General features: G+C 36.5%; 2 protein-coding genes across 5 annotated transcripts in view; one reads left to right on the top strand and one right to left on the bottom strand.

Annotated features, from left to right (window-relative positions):
* Positions 1–9499, top strand: part of blnk (B cell linker) — a 30914-nt gene extending 21415 nt beyond the window's left edge. For 2 of the 4 annotated variants that reach the window (XM_067385680.1, XM_067385682.1), the window contains 17 exons: positions 1258–1361; positions 1436–1508; positions 1624–1680; positions 1763–1788; positions 2104–2126; positions 2367–2423; positions 2729–2759; positions 4122–4164; positions 4250–4322; positions 4409–4436; positions 4527–4557; positions 4915–5005; positions 5090–5121; positions 5232–5281; positions 5495–5578; positions 7356–7511; positions 8846–9499. In XM_067385680.1, coding sequence (XP_067241781.1) covers positions 1258–1361; positions 1436–1508; positions 1624–1680; positions 1763–1788; positions 2104–2126; positions 2367–2423; positions 2729–2759; positions 4122–4164; positions 4250–4322; positions 4409–4436; positions 4527–4557; positions 4915–5005; positions 5090–5121; positions 5232–5281; positions 5495–5578; positions 7356–7511; positions 8846–8962 — 1076 coding nt within the window. In that variant the 3' untranslated portion in view covers positions 8963–9499. Of the gene's footprint in view, positions 1–1257; positions 1362–1435; positions 1509–1623; positions 1681–1762; positions 1789–2103; positions 2127–2363; positions 2424–2728; positions 2760–4121; positions 4165–4249; positions 4323–4408; positions 4437–4526; positions 4558–4914; positions 5006–5089; positions 5122–5231; positions 5282–5494; positions 5579–7355; positions 7512–8845 lie in introns of all 4 variants that reach the window. The other 2 variants (XM_067385679.1, XM_067385681.1) reach the window with 1 other exon arrangement.
* Positions 9500–11872: 2373 nt separating this feature from the next.
* LOC137019926 (uncharacterized) lies at positions 11873–22891 on the bottom strand. Its single transcript, XM_067385071.1, has 3 exons — positions 22839–22891; positions 17639–19672; positions 11873–13887 (listed from the first exon to the last, which is right to left on the bottom strand). The coding sequence occupies exons 2-3, from the start codon at positions 19653–19655 to the stop codon at positions 13139–13141; spliced, it is 2766 nt and encodes a 921-aa protein (XP_067241172.1). The 5' UTR covers positions 19656–19672; positions 22839–22891; the 3' UTR covers positions 11873–13138.
* Between the last annotated feature and the right edge of the window lie 817 nt (positions 22892–23708).

Raw genomic sequence — 23708 nt, 5'->3', positions numbered from 1 at the left:
TGAACCCAAAATAGTTGGGAAATTAAAAACCAGATGCAATTAGAGACAACAATAATAGACAAAAGGTGAATGTTTATTAATAAGCTTTAATAATTTATTAATATAAATTTAATCGTTTAATAGTTTATTAATATAAATGTATTAATAAGCAATTTAATAAATGTTTGTTGTTTAATAATTATTCATTGAACATTAATAAATGTTCATTTCCAACATACTTTGGGTTAATTTTAATTAAGCAATACAGTCATTTTTAAACAATAGTTGAGTTAAATAAAACTACCCAGCAGGTTGGGCAAACATTTAATCCAACCACTGGGTTAAAACAACCCAATTGCTGGGTTTTTCCATTTTCAACCCAACTTGGGTTATTTTTAACCCAGCATTTTTTAGAGTGTATGTCACTGAATCATTCATTCAACCTGATTTGTTCAAAAACGCTGATTCATCCAGTAATGAAACAAGTATTTATGAGTCATTGAATTATTCATTAAAGAGATTTTTTCAAAAATGCAGATTCATCCAGTAATGAAACATGGGAAATATTTATGAGCGAGTCATTGAATCATTCATTCAAGTGATTCGTTCAAAAACCCTGATTCATCCAGTAATGAAACAAGTGAAGTATTTATGAGTGAGTCATTGAATCATTCATTCAACCTGATTTTTTAAAAATAATTAATTCAAAATAATTAAACATTTTAAATGGATTGCAGCAATTAACATTGTGTGTAGTAAATCAAGTTATTTTGTTTAGTTGTCCATTCAGAATCATTGGAGAATCATGATCTCAAAATGTGATCCAGAATCGTGCCGCTCAACCAAGAACTTTTATTTTGTAAACCAGTCAGTCATGCCCTACATTTTTCACTCTGAATCTAATTTTACAAGAAAAATGGGGTGCAAACAGCATTTCATGTTGACTTTTAAAGGCTAGTTCACTGAAAACTGTAAATTAGGCGATCATTTCCTCACCCACATGTTGTTCCAAAGCCGTACTACATTCTTCCATGGAACACAAAAGGTTTTGAAGATGTTTTGCAAAATGAAATGTCTTTTTTTTTTTAAAGCTCCTGGTCACTGTATGGACTGTGCTTTCTTCAAAGGTTCTCCTTTTGTGTTTAACGGAATTAAAAAACATGCAATGGGTTTGAGTAACTGATGACATCATACTAAAAGGTTCAGTTCTACGAAAGGAAAGTTCTGTTAAGCAGTGATGGCACATAAAACCAGACATCCTGTGTGTTTCTACACCAGACAGCTGTCGTGGTCGGCCGGCAAAACCAAACACTCCTTTCCATCTGCAACAGAGGCACAAACCCCCGCGACCGACCCACCGCAGTCTGGCAGAGGAAGATGATGTAATAACGGCTTGCACTTTAATTTAACGCACAATAAACTCCTGATACTACAACACTCATTCTCCTCTGTTCAGGGCGATTACATTGAGCCAGAGGACGAAATGGATGAAGATAATTACATTGACCCCACTGAGAAAACACTAACAAGTGAGATGATAAAGAAACGCTTATGCAAGGCTTTTAAAACGTTGTAGCACACTGAATTATTTTTATTATTATGACTGCAATTAGTAAATCAAGCTCTAATGAGGTCTATTTACAGAGCCGGCAGTTAACAGAGGGGTCAAACCTTTTGTTCCTACTCGAGGAAACGGTCCGGGTGAGAGATTATTTTTCAAGAAGTGCACAGTTTCATAAGATTTCTTTGATCAAATATTGAAATCACATATATTGCTTTTCAGATTTCTATGAGGTTCCTGACACAAAGGTGAGCTTTTGTTCAGGTCATGGTTATATATTCAGACCATATTTCACTGCAAAATCAAAATAAAAGAATAAAAACATGCATTTTGTGCAGAAAATTAATAGTTTCCCTAAAATCACATTACTATAATATGTATATAGTGGTGATCCTAGTTAAAATCAGCATAAATTACAGATGGTACAACAAATACCACCATGCATAATAATTATTTTAATGATTTTGGCATGAACTATGACCTGGACATGTTCTTGACAGATTTAATGTCGTTTAAGCTTCTAAAATGCTCTGAAAAAAAAAATGCTTTGTGTCTGTTTATAGGAGAATTCACAGTCTAAGAAAAGGTAAAACTTCCAAATTATCTTATGTATATTACAAACATTAAACTTAGCAGTAATTACTAGAGTAATTCAATTACACTTCACAGTGCATGAAGATGTTGCTATAGATTCACGTTAAAATCCACACTATACTCGGTCAATCTTGACTCCTAAACTTCCTCATTTCATTTGTTAGTGAGACACAGCACATGCTTCCCTCTTTTATTTTGATGTTCTCTGTCAATGTTCTATTCTTATCAGCAGAAGTAATGCGACCCTTCAGCCGAACACGCAGATGGTGCCCCCTAAAGCCAGTCCACGGTATTACACACTAATTCTGAACTGATGATAATTACAAACCGCTTAATTAGCACTGCATTTAACACCGTTCAATTATTCAGCAGCCTTCCGAACATTTACCATTTTGATAGTTTCTATCAAAATACAATAGCTGCATATATTCTTATTTTTTCATTACTTTGGTTATCTAACAATGCAAAACATTTTAAAATGTCACAGCCATCTGTCAGAACACTACAAAATATACATGAGATAAATGTATTAAAAGAGTTTAATGCACAAATGAAAAACAAATAAACTTTTTCATGTTTTATCTATTCGTACAGAATGCACACCAGAAGGCCAACATTGACTCCAGTGAGTATTGATCAATTAAATCATCAATAATATAAGCAAGAAATGCTACTACTACTACTAATAGTAAAAAAACATTACGAGCACTGACAGGTGAAGTGAATCACACCGATTATATCTTCATCACGGGTGGAATATATGAGGCAGTAAGTGAACATTTTGTCCAAGTTGATGTGTTAGAAGCAGGAAAAATGGGCAAGCGTAAGGATTTGAGCAAGAGACAAATTGTGATGGCCAGACGACTGGGTCAGAGCATCTCCAAAACTGCAGCTCTTGTGGGTGTTCCCGGTCTGCAGTGGTCAGTATCTATCAAAAGTGAACCAGCGACAGGGTCATGGACGGCCGAGGCTCATTGATGCACGTGGGGAGCGAAGGCTGGCCCGTGTGGTCCGATCCAACAGACGAGCTGCTGTAGCTCAAATTGCTCAAGAAGTTAATGCTGGTTCTGATAGAAAGGTGTCAGAATACACAGTGCATCAGTTTGTTGCGTATGGAGCTGCATAGACCAGTCAGGGTGCCCATGCTGACCCCTGTCCACCACCGAAAGAGCCAACAGTGGACACATGAGCATCAGAACTGGACCACGGAGCAATGGAAGAAGGTGGCCTGGTCTGATGAATCACGTGGATGGCCGGGTGTGTGTGCGTCTCTTACCTGGGGAACACATGGCACCAGGATGCCCTATGGGAAGAAGGCAAGCTGGTGGTGATGCTTTGGGCAGTGTTCTGCTGGGACACCTTGGGTCCTGCCATCCATGTGGATGTTACTTTGACACGTACCACCTACCTAAGCATTGACCATGTGCACCCTTTCATGGAAACGGTATTCCCTGGTGTCTGTGGCCTCTTTCAGCAGGATAATGCTCCTGACACAAAGCAAAAATGGTTCAGGAATGGTTTGAGGCGCACAACAACGAGTTTGAGGTGTTGACTTGGCCTCCAAATTCCCCAGATCTCAATCCAATCGAGCATCTGTGGGATGTGCTGAACAAACAAGTCCTATCCATGGAGGCTCCACCTCACAACTTACAGGACTTAAAGGATCTGCTGCTAACATCTTGGTTTAGATACCCCAGCACACCTTCAGTGGTCTAGAGGAGTTGATGGGTCAGGGCAGTTTTGGCAGCAACACAATATTAGGAAGGTGGTCATAATGTTATACAGTATATATATCATTGTTAGTTCATCTTAGCTAATGCATTGACTAATGTTAACAAATGAGACCTTATTGTAAAGTGTTACCATGTACACGCGATATCCATGTAAATAAGCGATCAGACCTATATGCACATAATTAACAGCGCAAAATGCATGTTTTGAAATGAGAATATACTGACGGTCTTGTTCCACTGTTGTGTGTGAGCAGGAACAATCAGAGGACGAGTATGAGGTGTGTGACGCAGATGACAGTGAGTATCAGTTACACTAAACCTGAGCAAATGAATACAGTCATTGAAAAACAAACCTATGCAACGTGTGTCTGACACTCGTTAGGTGTTAACGAAAGACCCGAGGAGACCACAGATGCCCGGAGAACATCATTACCGACACCTCGACCTAGAGACCTGTAAGACCCGTAAACCTTGAACTCTAATATAAAAACTCTGCCATAATATCAGGTTCACTAACAGTTCATCACTCCTGTTGTTTTAGGAAGAAACCAAATCCTGCTTCAATACCGGTACACACTCAATTATCTTATTTCTTTAAAAACAGTCATGAATTATTTCAAATCAAAACATTTTCTGAAAATACTCATCCATTATTGCAGAAGCCAAGCATTCCTCAAAGAGAGAGTGAAGGTAATTATCAAAATCCCCCATGATGAGAATAACAAAAGCAATGGCTATGTTCAGAATGGAAAAGATTATAACACGTTGAAGTTAAAGAATAGGTCAACTTTTGGCAGTCAAACTGATGCATTGTTCCACAAAGTAAGCTCTGTTATATAATGCTCAATTTGGCAGATCATTGCACGCATAGTTGCATACATGCACAAATAGTAATGGTAGAGCTATGCATTTCTGAATATAGCCAATTGCTTGTTGTGGCTTGTAACCAACATGAGAGTTTCCAGGACGTTTATAAAGTACAATGTTAACTATGACCTTTTATTGGTTTAAAGTCATCTACTAATAGTCATACGTTCTCTGTTACAGTCTCATCAACTAAAACCGCACCGTTAGCTATATCACGAAGCCCACCGGACACCATGGTGAACCCATCGCCAACAGGGTTCCATCGAGCCAAGTAAGAAGTAAGGTTTAATTTTCGACCGTAAGCATTAACTACCACAATATTACTAACCAGAACCAAACTCCTTTTCTGCTATAGGATGCCTCTGCCTCGACAGCTTCCCTCCCAGAGTAAGATTCACACTTTTTTAGTTTGTAATAGATGCAATAAACATCAGAGCTTTCTAACAGGGCTGTCAAGCCTTTCCTTTTCTGTTTGTTGATTAATATTATTTATACAGGCAGAGGGACGTTGCCTTCAGAGAGCAGATCAGCTAGAGATGCTGAGGAGGTGATTAAGATTCTGTTTCTGACTTCACTTTAAATGCATTTACTTCTTTACTTGTATCTTTTCATTTTTTAATCGACAAGGTTTTCCTCTGACAGAGAATGAAAAATGACCCTGATGTTTGTGTGTCTCAGTTTGCAGCACAATTACTATAATCAAGAACATCCCAGCATGCACTTACTCTGTCAGACTAAGTAATCCTGTTCTCTCACACAGGAAGCTGGTGTGTATAAAAAGGTTTGGTATGCCAGCAGCTGTGACCGCAAGACAGCAGAGGACGCTCTCATACGCTCAGCTAAGGCATGTTCGACTTGCACAAAAATAACACTGCTGCATTTTACAAAGCTATACTGACAAAGCTAAATTCCAGCAAATGCAATAGAAGCAAGTTAATGGAACTTTCCAAAGTTGTTATCATTGTAAATCTAGCAAAGTTTTTTATATTTTCATCATTCGATGTACAATTATAACATTGCATTTCATGTTATATAACCTTTACATTGGTACCGATACCGATTTCTTGTCGTCATAAGTGGCCGATCCTGATCATTTAAGCTTTATAAGTGATTTGTAAGCTCTGACTGTCACTGTTAACCTCTTACGCCCTGAATTTCACATTATTTCAAGTGGCATACTTAAAAGTAATGGCTTATAACTCTACAACAACAAAAAACTGCTGAGAAAACCCAAGAAAAAGTGATGCAATGTACTGATTAATTTTGTTACTATTCATGCTTGACATGATTAGAAAGTACATATGTGACCCTGGACCACAAAACCAGTCATAAAGAGATTTATACATCATCTGAAAGCTGAATAAATAAGCTTTCCATTGATGTATGGTTTGTTAGGACAATATTTGGCCGCGTTACAACTATTTGAGAAACTGGAATCTGAAAAAAAATAAATAATAATAAAATATTGAGAAAATCACCTTTAAAATTGTCCAAATGAAGTCCTTAGCAATGCATATCCACTCACAAAAATAAATTTTTGATATATTTACGGTTGGAAATTTACAAAATATCTTCATGGAAATGATAATATCATAATGATTTTCACATACTGTTTTTCACCTACTATATAGTAGGGAAGTATGCAGTTTCAAACGCAGCCCCAGTTTCCATTGGATAAACTTCCAAATGACATTGGAAAACACTGTGTTATGATCCCAGAAGTCTTATAGCTTTAGCCAAGCAGCATGTCAATTTCACTCCGTGAGGATTCATGTTATTTCTTGTGTTGGCTCGTTTGACAACCTACTCTAAATAAAGTTTGCGATTTACTATGGTTTGCTAATGTTTCACAAAGTTACAAACCAGAACATGGCCTCACCTGTAAACATTTTACATGTGCGCTGGCAGCAACTTTTTACAGTTTTACGTGGTCAAATTGTGATCAGTTTGTGAAATTGGCAAAATTTAGTGATTTTCGGCTGATACTGATCTGCGGCCAAATGATTGGAGCATCCCTTCTGTGTGAGTTTTTCTAATTAAACGGCCGAGGGAGTGACAGCAAATTTGACACATTTTTCAATCTCCTAGTTTTTCCTCTTTTGGGGAAAAAAAAAAGTCACAGAAACACTGTTGTGTTTTTTGTTTCTTTTGCTACCAGAGCAAATAGGAATGAAAATATATATATATTTTTTTTTTTTTTTTACGTTCACCACTATATACGAATGCCGTTTCTGAGAACCCCCAAAATATGAAAAGGGTTCATGACAGCAAATGAGAAAGAATTGTAGAAAATAAATAAACTCAAAATGTACTAATATATTAAAAACCAGAAAATGTGGACATTGACAAGACTGTTGGCAGACTTTAGAAATGTGGAGCAAACACTAGTTTGCCAAATGGTTATCAAACAATGCAGATAATCTTAAAACATCACAAATCACAAAATTAATACTGGCTGCTATCATTCCTGTAGCTCACAGAGTACAGCATTGGGTTTTATTCCCAGGGAATGCATGAGCTGATAAAGTGTGTAGCTTGAATGCAGTGCAACTAGTCACTTTGGAGAAAAGCATCTGCTAAATGCATGAATGTAAATTTCCTTATGCCTGATTGTATTTCAGGATGGGTCTTTTCTGCTCAGGAAGAGCTCTGGTGTAGATGCACAGCAGCCGTACACCCTGGTGGTGTTTTACAACAGCAGAGTTTACAACATCCCTGTCCGCTACATCGCTTCCAACAAACAATATGCTTTGGGGAAAGAAAAACAAGGAGAGGAGGTAAAGAAGGACATGGTGATACACTGACCCCAGAAAGTATTTGAACACTTATAAGTCAGCATTAAACACTAAACAGAAGTTGCGATAGTCTTTTCTTCCCTATTGTGACATAGATCCGAGTGAAATGGACAAATGTAGGCCATGGGGAATTGATTGGACACAGTTGATTGGATAGTTGTAGGTCAGAGAAATGGTTGTGCCGAAAAATTAAATGCTACAACAGAAACTACCATCTAACCCTACTCAGGCAGCTTTCACAACCAATTGTAAAGACCTTTCAGCATGCCCAAACCTGCAGATACTCACACTTGATTGATTTGATGGTTGTGGTTTGCTATTGGTGGACCTCATGTGAGTGACAGGTTGCCCCGCCCTCGCTGCAAGAGGCAGGGGAACTTATTTTGATTATTTAAGATTACTAGGGCACGTTAATTTTTTTTTTAAATGTGCATGGATAAATCATTTATAATAAATACTGCAAGATTACATACATTTTGATTTCATGGTCACATTTAAAAATGAAAGTTTTGCGCTGCACGCCGCATTCAGATAAGTGCAGCTTAAAGGATTAGTACACTTCAGAATTAAAATTTCCTGATAATTTACTCACCTCCATGTCATCCAAGATGTTCATGTCTTTCTTTCTTCAGTCGAAAAGAAATGAAGGATTTTGATGAAAACATTCCAGGATTTTTCTCCATATAGTGGACTTCACTGGGGTTGAAGGTCCAAATTTCAGTGCAGCTTCAAAGAGCTCTACATGATCCCAGACGAGGAATAAGAGTCTTATCTAGAGAAACCATCGCTCATTTACTTAAAAAATAAACATTTTATATACTACTTAACCACAAATGCTCATCTTGCACTGCTCTGTGATGCTCCACGCATTACGTAATCATGTCGAAAAGGTCACGCGTGACGTAGGTGGAAGTACGTTTTGCGTGGCGCATTGCAGACCAGTGCAAGACAAACATTTGTGGTTAAAAAAGTATACATTTTTAATTTTCTTTAAGAAAATGGCAGATGGTTTCTCTAGATAAGACTCTTATTCCTCGTCTGGGATCATGAGCTCTTTGAAACTGACATTTGGACCTTCAACCCGTTGAAGCCCAGTGAAGTCCACTATATGGAGAAAAATCCTGGAGTTAATTTCTTTTTGACTGAAGAAAGACAGACATGAACATCTTGGATGACATGGAGGTGAGTAAATCATCAAGAAATTTTAATTCTGAAGTGATCTAATCCTTTAAGTGTCCAAATACATTGCATGTGGCAAAAAGAGGTAAAAGTTGTCAGCTGTCAGTCACTAAACTATCATTTCTCTTACTCCCAAGCGTTTCAGCAGCGTTTCTGACATTATTGAGAACCACCAGAAGAATCCTCTAGTGCTGGTCGATTCGCAGAGCAACACCAAAGACTCCACCAAACTCAGGCATGCAGTGAAGCCATGAAACAACAAGAGCATGAATCTGAAGACGCTGCAGCCTGACAAATATAACTGTACTGACATTCAACTGTGTGACAGTTTCACATCTTACCTTAATAATAGATGATGGAAACACTTCCACGCTTAGGACTTGCTACAAGCTAGGACTTGCTGCTACTTTTATAACTTATTTTACTAAATGACGGGCAGTTCGCACAGGACGCGCTCGTGCTTTCGAAAACAGCAGCGTAGCAGAATGAAAACAACGCGCGCGCCATTTTTAATTTGACGCGGTGTGCAAGAGCGCGAGACGCCGAAGCGGCGCAACGGTGAAAGAAGTCCGAGTTGCGCATGTTTACCATAGATGTTTACACAGAGAAATGATTTAAAAATACAGCAAAACAGGTTCTGTGCAAACCATCCTGAAAAAGCAGAGAAAAGAGTGATGTTAAGCCTATATGAAAATACCCAAATAAGGTACAGTTGTACAGTTTATGTTTGTGTTGTTGGATCATTGTATAAAAATGTAGTTTTACCATGGTGTGTGCAGTGAAAAATAAATATGAAACTTTTTACTTAAAATTATTGTTGTGTACTATTGTTCATTACAAATATTTATACAAATTAAAATTATTTTACACAAGTTGTCACTTGAGTCTCAGCGAAGTAGATCAAATGCATATATTCTTTGGAGCATTACATCTATTTTGCAAGAGCATGTCATCTAAAACAGTTTTTCTCAACCAGGGGTCCATTGACCCCTATTAGTCCTTGACATAATGACACGGGGTCCTTATAAAATATCTGAATATGAATATTTGTATATTTTGACATTGGACATGTCCAATATTCAGTCATATTGTCAGTTATATTATACATATATTATCATCTTTTATGGGAACTAACGTAGTAGTAAATTATAATTGATTGCATTTGGTCGTCACAAAGACATTAAAGGTGCCTTAGAATCAAAAATTTAATTTACCTCGGCATAGTTGAATAACAAGAGTTCAGTACATGGAAAGTACATGCGTTGAGTTTTAAACTCCATTGCTTCCTCCTTCTTATATAAATCTCATTTGTTTAAAAGACCTCAGAAGAACAGGCGAATCTCAACATAACACCGACTGTTACGTAACAGTCGGGATCATTAATATGTACACCCCCAATATTTGCATATGCCAGCTCATGTTCAAGGCATTAGACAAGGGCAGCCAGTATTAACGTCTGGATCTGTGCACAGCTGAATCATCAGACTAGGTAAGCAAGCAAGAACAATAGTGAAAAATGGCAGATGGAGCAATAATAACTGACATGATCCATGATATCATGATATTTTTAGTGATATTTGTAAATTGTCTTTCTAAATGTTTTGTTAGCATGTTGCTAATGTACTGTTAAATGTGGTTAAAGTTACCATTGTTTCTTACTGTATTCACGGAGACAAGAGCCGTCGCTATTTTTTTTTAAACACTTGCAGTCTGTATAATTCCTGAACACAACTTCATTCTTTGTAAATCTCTCCAACAGTGTAGCATTAGCCATTAGCCACAGAGCATATAGCCTCAAACTCATTCAGAATCAAATGTAAACATCCAAATAAATACTATACTCACAGGAATTGACACATGCATGCAGCATGAATGATGAACATCTTGTAAAGATCCATTTGAGGGTTATATTAGCTGTGTGAACATTATGCACTGTATAACTGCACTTATAGTCGAGACCTCGGGGGGCAAGGAGCGAGAGATTTAAAGGGGCCGCAGCCTGAATCGGTGCATAGTTAATGATGCCCCAAAATAGGCAGTTAAAAAAATTTATTAAAAAAAATCTATGGGGTATTTAGAGCTGAGACTTCACAGACACATTCAGGGGACACCATAGACTTATAGTATTATTGAAAAGACGTTCTACGGCACCTTTAATGATACCAATGAGCCAATAATATTCTGGGGTCCTTGAGGACGGTTCTAAATATGACGGGGGTCCATTACTCAAAAAAGTTTTAGATTGCAATAACTGGCAGCCACTAAAAATCAATTGACCTGCTATGTTTTTAAGTTAAAAGCCCAGTTACATAATGCTTATTCTCTCAAGAAGAACTTCCAGTTCATCTAGACTTAAATTAGGATAATTTTGGTGAGAAAACTTGAAAAAGGACAACCCAGTAACTTTGTTTTGGCAAACCTTTCTCTGTTGCTCAGAATTCAGAATTCACTCACATTACCGCGCCTTAATCTGCACCTTTCCACCCATGGTGCCGCCATTTTGTATTCGCAAGCGACAACGGTGTACCAGTTTTAACGCCATGGCAAAAGTTTGAGCAAAGAATGCTTACTGTTCAGTCATTGGCTGCATAGACAAGCACTGAACACTATTTAGAGTCTCATTAGCTTGGATAACTCCACAGCAACTACATCAATTTATCCACTAACCATTCAGAAATGTCTAAAAGTTGTAACTTCTTCCTGAGTCTCTCCATCAGTGTCGACTCCGGTTTGAACAATGTAAGGCTGAACACTTTCCTCATTTTGGCTGCGTGAGATTCTCCAGCTTTGTTGTTGTTGAGCTGTTAAAGCTCCGCCCTCTTCTGGAAAGGGTGTGGGGAGCAGCAGCTCATTTACATTTAAAGGGACACACACAAAAGCGGCGTGTTTTTGCTCACACGCAAATAGAGGCAAATTTGACAAGCTATAATAAATTATCTGTGGGGGATTTTGAGCTGAAACTTCACAGACACATTCTGGAGACACCAGAGACTTATATTACATCTTGTGAAAAGAGGCCTAGATAAGACAAGAGTTTGTTATGCACAACAAGCAATAGTTGGAGCAATAGTGTTTTTCTTAAACAGCTAGTTACCTCAGCTCAAATCGAAACAGAAAACAAATGCATGTTCAAAACAATTATATTTATTTACTGATAGCAGGTCTATAGGGGTGTACAGAGGCACTTCTACAATACAGCAACACAAGGTGTCATTCACAGCTGTTAGTGCTTATACCAGTGTTTAAACCTCTTTACAAACATAAGAGACACATTTTCTTTGGTTTTCAAGTTAAGTGGATCAGAGACCTGGAATAAAGACCATCTTCAAATATTGCATCGGGACATTTATGATATTCACAATCACACCACTGTTAAGTGCTTCAAACTTCAAACAGTGTAATCAAAAGTCAGCGAGGGTCTCGTTTTGAGTTGGTGAAAATAAACCCATTCCTCATGAAATTATTATTCTGATCAGGTTACACTGATCTTAAAAAAAATCCTTTGGCTTCATAAATGAGAGATTTTGACTACTGAGACCATAACATCACAGTTCACAAGATTCTTTTATCAATGAATAATACATTAACGATTAGATAAATGTAAGGTAATTAATTTAAACGTTTAATTAAACCCTTAATCAAACCCATGTAACATAACAGCCAACTGCATGCTGAAAAAATAAATATAAAGACCATTAGCATAAATACACAACAGAATTTCACTGATGGGTCAACATATGCTACAGCATACAGGTGTAGTTTTAAACTAATGCTATATGTACAGGCAATGTGTCAAACAGAGGAAGCTAAAGCACCAACGGATCAACAATCTACTTTATGTTCTGTAAACATTCCAGCCTTAATAAAGTTGATTAGTAAAGCAAAACGGAAGTAATGAAGCAGTTAAACGACACATGCCCCAGTTTATCTGTTTTAAACACCAAAAATAAAACAATAAAATGATGCATTTAAAGCTACATAAAGTATTAAGACAAACAGACGTCTTAAATCAAACACAACTGCTCAGACACTCGTTCAGCGTGAAGGTCAACACACTTGTTAAATTAGTATTAAGTTTACAGCAGTGGAATATTGTCATAAAACCTGAGGTCTCTGCAATAATTCTGATCTATCACAGTATCGTGCGAGATGGATTTGGTCTGAAACAGTGATTTATAATATATTAGATAATGCACTGCACTTTTTCACATTGTGGAACAAAATAAATAATGCTTGCTTGAATATTCAATCATATAAACTGACACCCAAAAAAGGGTTTAAAAGGATATTACTATAAAGAATGAAACAGTGAAGATCCTCAGATTTGGTATTATTTCTCACCCTGAGATTTGCATAGTAACCCTGATTCACAGCACTTCTTAAAAATGGCTTGTGCAGAAAAACGTCCCTGCCGTGTGAATGCAGTTCTCCTATCTGTTAAAGAGCTGGTTCCAGCCTCTGGTTGCTTCCATTAGATGTCTTTGTCCGTGTCCTACCCAAGCTTCTTGGTTTCTAAAAAGCCGCCCGCAAAACCAGCACCTAAACGTTGGCTGTAGCACGATGCTTTCTGATAGTGTTGGTACCACGGTATACTTTCTTCCACACACCCTTTTGAGCCTCAGCTTCAAGCTGAACCTTTCCTTAACAGTCCCGTTTGGCCATTCTCTCCTGCGGTGGGACGCGTGGCAATTGGCGATGAGGTTATTCCGGAAGGCGTCGCAGTGCAAATCTGAGAGCGCTCGGAGAGTTTTACGAGACAGTACGACCCGTTGCACGGCTCCTTTGTGCTTGTGAACGACTTTCATGATGTTTGTCACCTCGGGAATATCAGTGTCGGGATGGTTGAGAACTATAACAGGCTGGTTATCCCGTGGGATTTGAACGGATTGCGATGAGCTGTAGGGAATCAGTCGAAGGGTTGTCGGAACGTTTCGAGCCACCGGTTCCCAGTGGAGGACGGATGCTGTGACGTCTTCGGAGGCCCGAGTCGATCGCTTCTGGGATTTACTGACGGGTCTGTGAAAGTCCGCAGAGGACGTTTCTCCCATGCGCTTTCTGTTCAGTGATGCAAGAGGGCCGTGTGACTCAGTGGAACCGGTTGCTGGTACACATGTGGAAGAGTTTGAATCATCAGGAAAGAGGACGCTGGTGTCGACTGGATCAGATTGCTGGTTTGTACCTGATGAAAACATGGAGCAGAAGAATAACTAACATGGATGTTTACATGCTTTAAAATGCTTTAGCAAAATATATGATGGTGTTCAAGTTTGGAAACATTACTATATTTAATGTTTTTGAAAGAAGTCTCATTAAAGCTGCATTTATTTGATCAAAAATACAGTACAAATTGTGAAATATTATTACAATTTAAGTTTAGTTGTTTTCTATGTGAATATATTGTAAAATGTAATTTATTCCTGTGATCAAAGCTGAATTTTCAGCATCATTACTCCAGTCTTCAGTGTCACATGATCCTTCAGAAATCATTCTAATATGATGATTTGATGCTCAGTTATTATCAATGTGCTGCTTCATTTTTTTTTTTTTTTTTTTTGGAACCTGTGATACTTTTTTCAGGATTCAATGATGAAAAAATAGTTCAAAAGAATCTTTTCTAACAATATAAATCTTTTTATCAATTAAACACATCCTTGCTGAAAAAAAATATTAATTTCTTTCAAAATAATTATTGACCCCAAACTTTTAAACGTTATAGAGTATATTGTTACATCAAAGAATCCTGAGATATTAAAGTATGCATGAACTGGAAGTTGCAAACGTCTTTTCTCCAGTGTTGTGACATATTTCCAAGTGAAACGGAATATTGAATAGAGGGCAGAGTTTTACTTTAGTGCTCCTCCTCTCCATCTCTCGCTCATAGCAGAGGAACGGTTGCAGAGGAGTGGTTTACGCGTTTTCAACCCAAACCGTCAAACTGACGTCATCTGAGAAGAAACGCCATTCCAGACCGGAAGTAACTTTTCAGATTTTGATTAAAGATTACCGCGACAAACAGTTTTCTTCTGTGTATTAACTTGCACGGATTAATTGTTTACCACAAGACTAGTAATATGCACTAACAAAGTAAATAGGGTCAATTTTGATTTCATGTGTACTTTAAGCAGCACAACTGTTTCCAACACTGACAATAAATCAGCTTATTAGAATGATTTCTGAAAGATCATTTTGACCGGTACTGTATACTGTATATGAAGAAAAAAATATATTTCTGTAGTTTGCATTCTATTACTGGTACAAATAAAATAAACAAAAGAGTAAATATTCATCCTTGTGTACATTTAGAGAAAAATATGGAAAGCATGTTTAATTAATTAATTACTATATTTTAATTAAACTTTTGTTAAATTATTTGAATCTTTGTGGCAAAGCCATTTCAGAGTAAATACATTACAAAAAAGCATGGAAAACATGTTTAATGACCATATATTTCTTAATGCATTAAATGCTTTGAATCTTTGTGGCAACATTAGGCTGACTGAAAAGATGGTTACCAAGCAATTTCAAAATAAATACAAAAGAAAAAATCTTTTGATGATAATTTTGATAAAAAATAAAGTCAAAAGGATGAAAACTATGGAAGCTTGTTTTCGCTATGAAAAAAAAAAAGGTAATTGCGATTTTTTCTCACAATTCGGACTTTTTTTTCTCAGAATTGCAAGATATAAACTCGCAATTCTGACTTTTTACCCCACATTTCTGACTTTTTAACTTGCAATTGTAAGTTATAAAGTCAGAATTGTGAGATATAAAGTCAGAATTGTGAGTTATAAAGTCAGAATTGTGAGATATAAACTTAATTGTGAGTTATAAAGTCAGAATTGTGAGTTATAAAGTCAGAATTGTGAGATATAAACTTAATTGTGAGTTATAAAGTCAGAATTGTGAGATATAAAGTCAGAATTGTGAGATATAAACTTAATTGTGAGTTATAAAGTCAGAATTGTGAGTTATAAAGTCAGAATTGTGAGTTATAAAGTCAGAATTGTGAGATATAAACTTAATTGTGAGTTATAGTCAGAATTGTGAGATATAAACTTAATTGTGAGTTATAAAGTCAGAATTGTGAGATATAAACTTAATTGTGAGTTATAGTCAGAATTGTGAGATATAAACTCAATTGTGAGTTATAAAGTCAGAATTGTGAGATATAAACTCAATTGTGAGTTATAAAGTCAGAATTGTGAGATATAAAGTCAGAATTGAGAGATATAAAGTCAGAATTGTGAGATATAAAGTCAGAATTGTGAGATATAAATTCAGAATTGTGAGATATAAATTCAGAATTGAGTGATATAAAGTCAGAATTGTGAGTTATAAAGTCAGAATTGTGAGATATAAAGTCAGAATTGTGAGATATAAAGTCAGAATTGAGAGATATAAAGTCAGAATTGTGAGTTATAAAGTCAGAATTGTGAGATATAAACTTAATTGTGAGTTATAGTCAGAATTGTGAGATATAAACTTAATTGTGAGTTATAAAGTCAGAATTGTGAGATATAAACTTAATTGTGAGTTATAGTCAGAATTGTGAGATATAAACTCAATTGTGAGTTATAAAGTCAGAATTGTGAGATATAAACTTAATTGTGAGTTATAGTCAGAATTGTGAGATATAAACTCAATTGTGAGTTATAAAGTCAGAATTGTGAGATATAAACTCAATTGTGAGTTATAAAGTCAGAATTGTGAGATATAAAGTCAGAATTGAGAGATATAAAGTCAGAATTGTGAGATATAAAGTCAGAATTGTGAGATATAAATTCAGAATTGTGAGATATAAATTCAGAATTGAGTGATATAAAGTCAGAATTGTGAGTTATAAAGTCAGAATTGTGAGATATAAAGTCAGAATTGTGAGATATAAAGTCAGAATTGAGAGATATAAAGTCAGAATTGTGAGATATAAAGTCAGAATTGAGAGATATAAAGTCAGAATTGTGAGATATTAAGTCAGAATTGTGAGATATAAAGTCAGAATTGTGAGATATAAAGTCAGAATTTTGAGTAATAAAGTCAGAATTGTGAGATATAAAGTCAGAATTGTGAATTATAATGTCAGAATTGTGAGATATAGTCAGAATTTCGAGTTATAAAGTCAGAATTGTGTGATATAAAGTCAGAATTGTGAGTTATAAAGTAAGAATTGTGTGATATAAAGTCAGAATTGTGAGTTATAATGTCAGAAATATGAGATAAACTCACAACTGCATGTTAATAAGTCAGAATTGCGAGATATAAACTTACAATTCTGAGAAATAAAGTCATTACCTTTTGTTATTTTTTTATTTAGTGGCAGAAACAAGCTTCAATAGAAAACCTAAAGATTCCATGATATGATATTCATAATCTATAGTAGATTCTCTGATGATTAATAATATTTTTTATATATTTAACCATTATATTTTATGCACCATATGCAGAACTTCCAAACAATAATGATATATGCAATCCTGTGAACATCAGCTGCTAATGACTATTGCAGATACAGACGTCCGTACATGAGAATAAGCACAGTCAGTTTGCACAGACCAGCTATGACTGATGCAATATGGTGAAGTCTCCATTTAGATATCTATGCATGTGACTGTACATATACTGAACTGCTAAATAATGAATTTTTTGGCTACTGGAAAAGTTTTGGAAAGATTTCGGTGTTTTTGTAGGCCGAACCACATTAAACATGCTGTTAAAGTTCAAGGTTTTACAAAAGTCTTGAAGGATAGACCACATCTCTTACTCTACACACCTTCTGACTAATGATTTTTAGGATTTTTTTTTTTTACTCCAAAGCCAATCAAATATTTTATTTGAGTATAACTAGAAAAGATATATATTCCACGGAACACAATTGCATTGAAATTTCCAAGGGAATGCTGTCTAAACGACAAAACACAACAAGTACACTTTACCTCCGGTGCATGCTAAATCTTGCAGAGGTTCATCAGAGCCGTTGTGTGAAGATAAAGTCCGATCCGCTCTCACTTCATCCAGCAAATGGCTGATTGTTGTTAAAGGCAGCTCATCCACCGTCTGATACAGGTCTGGAGCGCTGAAGTTTTCCCTCTCACAGTCGTGCTGACCTACAGGGACCAAAGCATCTCTGGGGTCCATGTTGTTTGTGCACTCGTCGGCACAGCTGTGGAATAACAGGCCCTCATCTTCACTTTGAAAATGACACAAAGACTCAGTCAAATCCTTCAGGGGAGATCTAGAGGACGGACTAATGCAATCAAACCCTGAGATTGAGCAAGAATCTGTATTTGAATGAAGCCCAATGATGTTTGAGTCTAGTGTAAGATTGTGTTCTTTATCAAACGCCGCCGTAAGGAGTCGTGAACTACACCTCTCTTCCAAAGAACCCGTATCCGAGGTCAGATCACTATGACAGCCTGAATCTCCTTGGCATGCGGTAAAGTTTTCCTCTGATTCACTGAGGGTTTTGTCTTGGCAGTCTTTCGCTCTCTTTGCATGGGGACTTTGGATATGCGCATCAGCGCAAGAATGCAGTTTCTTCGTCTCAGTCTTGGTCTTTCTGTGGTTGAAGGCGTTAAGATTAATGGGTGTACTGCATTCGGTAGGTTCCTGATTTTGTTGGCTTTTTATCCTTTCAACCACTGAAGACAAAAAGTCTCGCTGATCTACACACCGTTCCTGCTTCTTTCTTTGGGAAGAAGACCTTCTAGATGTCACCTGAGCATGAGAACAGTTTCCTGAGGCATTAACAGTTGAAATATCTTGTTGATTGGTTGGTTTCACAGTGTGAGATTTAACACGATTCGATTCCACTGGAGTCGAAGTGTCTTGCTTGTTTGAAGGAATGACTTTGAGAACTAAATGCTTTCTGCCGTCCACCATCTTGAACCCGACCACCTTTGTAGTGCAATCTGGGGGAACAGATATATTGTTCTTCTCCATAAGTCCGGTTAGCTTATCTTTCTCAGTGCGCCGCAGGCCTGGGTGTGGCGTGCTACATTGCTTTGCATTCAGTTTTGACGGACAGGGTGTAGTTGGCTCCACAGGAACAAGATCATGCTCACTTTTGAGAGATACAGGCCACTTTTTACCACTACAAACTGTCCTTTCAAGAAACTGCTGTGTTTCCTCCAAGGTCTTCTCTGCATCCAACAACATGCCTTGGTTGTCCAGTAGACCAGGTGTGGATAATGGTAATAATTGGGATGCCCATTGGGGTTCTGGTTTTGGAAGCAAGAACTTAAACTCTTGGGACGGGTTATTGTCTTTCTTGCAGGCTTGTGTCCGTTTTCTCCACCAATTTCTTCTGCTCCACCTTTGACGGCATGCAGCAGCCATGTGCTGTAGGAGATTGTTTTTCTGTGCTTCTTCCAACTTACCATTCGTAATGCTTTCTTCATGATTGCTTATGACTGGTGCAGAACATGAGTGACATACAAACTGCTCAATCTCCTGGATGGAGAGTTTGCATTTTGGACAGTAGTATTGGCCATTCAGAGAATGGTGAGTTTGACAATGTTTGGTTAGTTGGGGCAGCGTTTGCTGGACGTTGTCATTACAAATCTCACAAGTGAACAAACCGTCTTCGTGATGCATTCGGTGCTGCTGGAGCGTAGTGAACACTGGAGTGGAGAAACCGCACATGTTGCATGGAAACATCGGTGGGTTTCCTTTGCCTCCGTGGACGATCTTAAAATGCATCATTAATTCGGCAGGTCTAAAGGAGATGCCGTCGTTGCATGCAGAGCAGATGAAGGTGTTGACCGCCAGCTGTCCTTTCTTGGACTTCTTTGTTTCCTTCTGTCCAAGTGCTGTAACATTCTCCTCCTCTTTCACAGTGTTTTGTTCAGCGGGGAATGAAAAGGAGGACTTCCTGAGACGCAGGCGTTTATGCCAAATGCCCCTCTCTTCATTCCCAACCTGAGCGCCAGGGTTGGCGTTGACCCCATTCATAGTGGATGTACAGAGCCCTATACAAGACAAGGAAAAATTTAACTTTTAGATAGATCATGCATAAAAGTCAACCATCAACATAAAAATTGTAACATCATACTTAATAATCAATGTCATTATATTTTCACCAATGGTTCTGGTTGCAATACACATACAGTCAAACCAAAATGTATTTTAACATTTCATTCATTAATACAGTTTAGTTACTATAAAAATGGTAATAAAATATGACGATCTCAGGAGTTAAACTGTGTCAGAAAAAAATCTTAAAGGTGCCATCGAACGTTTTTTTACAAGATGTAATATAAGTCTAAGGTGTCCCCTGAATGTGTGTGTGAAGTTTCAGCTCAAAATACCCCATCGATTTTTTTTAAATAATTTTTTTAACTGCCTATTTTGGGGCATCATTAGAAATGCGCCGATTCAGGGCTGCGGCCCCTTTAATTGCTTGCGCTCCCCGCCCCCCCCAGAGCTCTCGACTCTATCACTGCATAAACAACTTTTACACAGCTAATATAACCCTAAAATGGATCTTTACAAAGTGTTCGTCATGCAACATGTCTAATCGCGTAAGTATAGTATTTATTTGGATGTTTACATTTGATTCTGAATGAGTTTGATAGTGCTCTGTGGCTAAAGCTAACATTACACACTGTTGGAGAGATTTATAAAGAATGAAGTTGTGTTTATGAATTATACAGACTGCAAGTGTTTAAAAAATGAAAATAGCGACGGCTCTTGTCTCCGTGAATACAGTAAGAAACGATGGTAACTTTAACCACATTTAACAGTACATTAGCAACATGCTAACGAAACATTTAGACAGACAATTTACAAATATCACTAAAAATATCATGTAATCATGGATCATGTCAGTTATTATTGCTCCATCTGTCATTTTTCGCTATTGTTCTTGCTTGCTTACCTAGTCTGATGATTCAGCTGTGCACAGATCCAGACGTTAATACTGGCTGCCCTTGTCTAATGCCTTGAACATGAGCTGGCATATGCAAATATTGGGGGCGTACATATTAATGATCCCGACTGTTACGTAACAGTCGGTGTTATGTTGAGATTCGTCTGTTCTTCTGAGGTCTTTTAAACAAATGAGATTTATATAAGAAGGAGGAAACAATGGAGTTTGAGACTCACTGTATGTCATTTCCATGTACTGAACTCTTGTTATTCAACTATGCCAAGGTAAATTCAATTTTCAATTCGATGTCATCTTTAATTATGTCAAATAACACTTAAGCAAAACATAGTCTGAATCATTTTTGGTTCCAAATTTTTATCAATTTTACTGGTAATCCACTGTATGAAGAATTTTTGGGTATAATATGTCACAGTTTACTTTATTTTGCTATCCTCACTTACATAAGTGAACTATAGTGTCCTGCACCCACTAGTAAAAATATATCAAAAATGTCTGAATAATTTTTGGTTTGTCTGTACATGGGATATATGTTAACATTCAAATGTTTGTTTGTTTGTTTTTTAAAAAAAAAGTTGCATTTTTTTTATAATAAAAAAACTGTAAAAACAGGAATAGTGGAATTTTTTTGTGGTTTTAACTATGCAAACTGATTTTATACTACTGTTCAAAAGTCTTGGGTTAGTAATTTTTTTTTTTCAGAAATTAATATTTTAATTCAGCAAGGATGCATTAAATTGATCAAAAGTGACAGTAAAGATTTCAAATAAATGCTGTTCTTTAAAACCTTCTATCAATCAAAGAATCACAGTTTCCACAGAAATCTGAAGCAGCATGACTGTTTTCAACATTGATAATAATCAGAAATGTTTCTTGAGCAGCAAATCAGCATATTAGAATGATTTCTGAAGGATCATGTGACACTGAAGACTGAAAATTCAGCTTTGATCACAGGAATAAATGACAGTTTACTATATATGCACATAGAACATTTTAAATTGTAATAATATTTCAAAATATTACTATTTTTAATGTATTTTTGATCAAAAAAGGCAGCCATGGTGAGCAGAAGAGACTTCTTTCAAAAACATTAACCGACCCCAAACTTTTGACCAGCAGTGTATGTGACGTGTTGTTAAATCTTTGCTTGTTTATTACATTTTGATTAATTATGGTAATGCATGATGTGCATATCGTGCAAACTATCTAATTAACTAGCATTTATAATCAAAATCCACGAGCTTGCGACACACATAACAAAAATCGAAACGAAAATACTGTCACATATACAGTAATTACATGTTCAAGAAAGTCTTTGAAACATGTCATCTTCATGTAACCTTCACTTAGTTACCCTAAACCAGACTACAACATATTCATTACAATTCAGTATGTTTGTATTACCCTATGTGTGTGTGTTCAGTATGTACTATGGTATTACCATGATTTTTGAACATCGTGATAGTAAATTTTCACTTACATTTATATTTATTACATAGTATATACACTTTTGTTATACGTTTACCTTTACTATTATTCCATAACATTACTCTTATAAAGGTTAAAGGTTAGTTTAAAGGAATTTAATGCTTATGCAGCATGTGTGTAACAAATACACTTTGACTTTAGTAACAGGGGGTTTTTGGACATGTACCATGTTAATACCATGGTATTCTTTGAAATACACTTGACTTCCATAGTAATATGATAGCCTTTTAGTCCTACGATGATATACATCAAAGTACCATGGTACTGTACTGTTTTGTAAGCATAGTTTTACTGGTATATACTAATCTTCCTCTTCATATACACACATGCATACTGACCCATGACATAAAATGTAAGAAATGAATCAAAAGCAATCAATGAGCGCGTACTGAGCATGCATTTTGAGTTGCACAAGTTGAATTATAATCAGTTTGCACCTGTGGTTCAGTTGCCTAATTCCCCCCGTGTCACAATGCAATGAACGTGTTATAAAGTTTTAGATCATACTTAATGCAATGCAATGTAAAATGCAATGCAAATAGCCCGCGATAGAGTTTACTCCAGCAACTATGCAGTCCTGCTTATGTAAAGTTGACCAACAAACATGTTTCAAACTGCTATATCTGTCATGCCATTCGCGCGTGCGACATTACATTCCCACTTCTAAAACTTTCATTCTTCTTCAAAGTCAACGTTTACGTAATGCATATGTGAAAACGCTTATAAGTGCATGTAAAACTGTCGAAGGTGATCAGACTTACAGCGCTTTTCCGCCTCCCGTCCAACCAGAATCAGTCAACAGCGCACGGCAGCCATGACACTTCAATCCGGGGACAAAAGCAGCTCAAGCCCGTGACAAGAATGGATTACCTGCGTGCCACATCATACTAATGTCTAATTGCATTGTCTAAATTGCATGCATTTTTTTCATTCACCAATGCTTAGTTGTAGGCTTTCATTTTGTGAAACAAGTTGTTCGTTTTCTTTCATTCATGCAACAGATTATTTGAGCAAAAGCACAGCCTGTGAAGACAAACATGTGCTTCCTCTTTCAACATCACATCACTCAACACTGCTTATAACGACCATATAGAGCCACAGCTAAATCCTAACACTCACTTCTATAGTGCTCTTTTACAAAAATAACAAGAACATACATGCATGCATTATTATTACACTAGAAATTAATTGTTTTTTGCTTTATGAGATATATTTATTTCAATTTATTTTAAGTGTTGTTCAACTTATTACTATTTAGGTCAGTAAAAGTGGCTTATTTGGGGTTATGGAGAATATAAAAATGTTGTGATTTCCAGAAAGTAATGAAAATCATTACAGTTATTAAAATGAAAAAGGTCCTAAAAGGATCCAATAGGCTAAAAGGTACATTTAAAGAATGAATCATTAAAAAATATACAATATTGATAGAATATGTATGATTTAAATATATTACTTTAAAATATTACATTTATGTGATCATTACAAACTGGTAAGGTCCAGGAAATACACTGGTCAAAAGGTGCTTTTTGGGACATGAGGAAAACACGAACCTAAAAAAGAAAGCACAGTCTGTCTGTTAATAGATTGAGGTTTATTATGTCTCCTTTCTCTCTTTTCTTAGATTTACTTCA

This window comes from Chanodichthys erythropterus, chromosome 5 (assembly GCF_024489055.1).
Source record: "Chanodichthys erythropterus isolate Z2021 chromosome 5, ASM2448905v1, whole genome shotgun sequence".
Lineage (NCBI taxonomy): Eukaryota > Metazoa > Chordata > Actinopteri > Cypriniformes > Xenocyprididae > Chanodichthys > Chanodichthys erythropterus.
This window is presented reverse-complemented; position numbering and strand designations above follow the sequence as displayed.

Excerpts from the sequence above, each read along its gene's own strand:
- LOC137019926 (XM_067385071.1), bottom strand. The coding sequence starts at position 19,655 with ATGAATGGGGTCAACGCCAACCCTGGCGCTCAGGTTGGGAATGAAGAG. Across the intron at positions 13,888-17,638 it reads AGATTTAGCATGCACCGGAG|GTACAAACCAGCAATCTGAT; the intron begins GTAAAGTGTACT and ends TGTTTTCATCAG.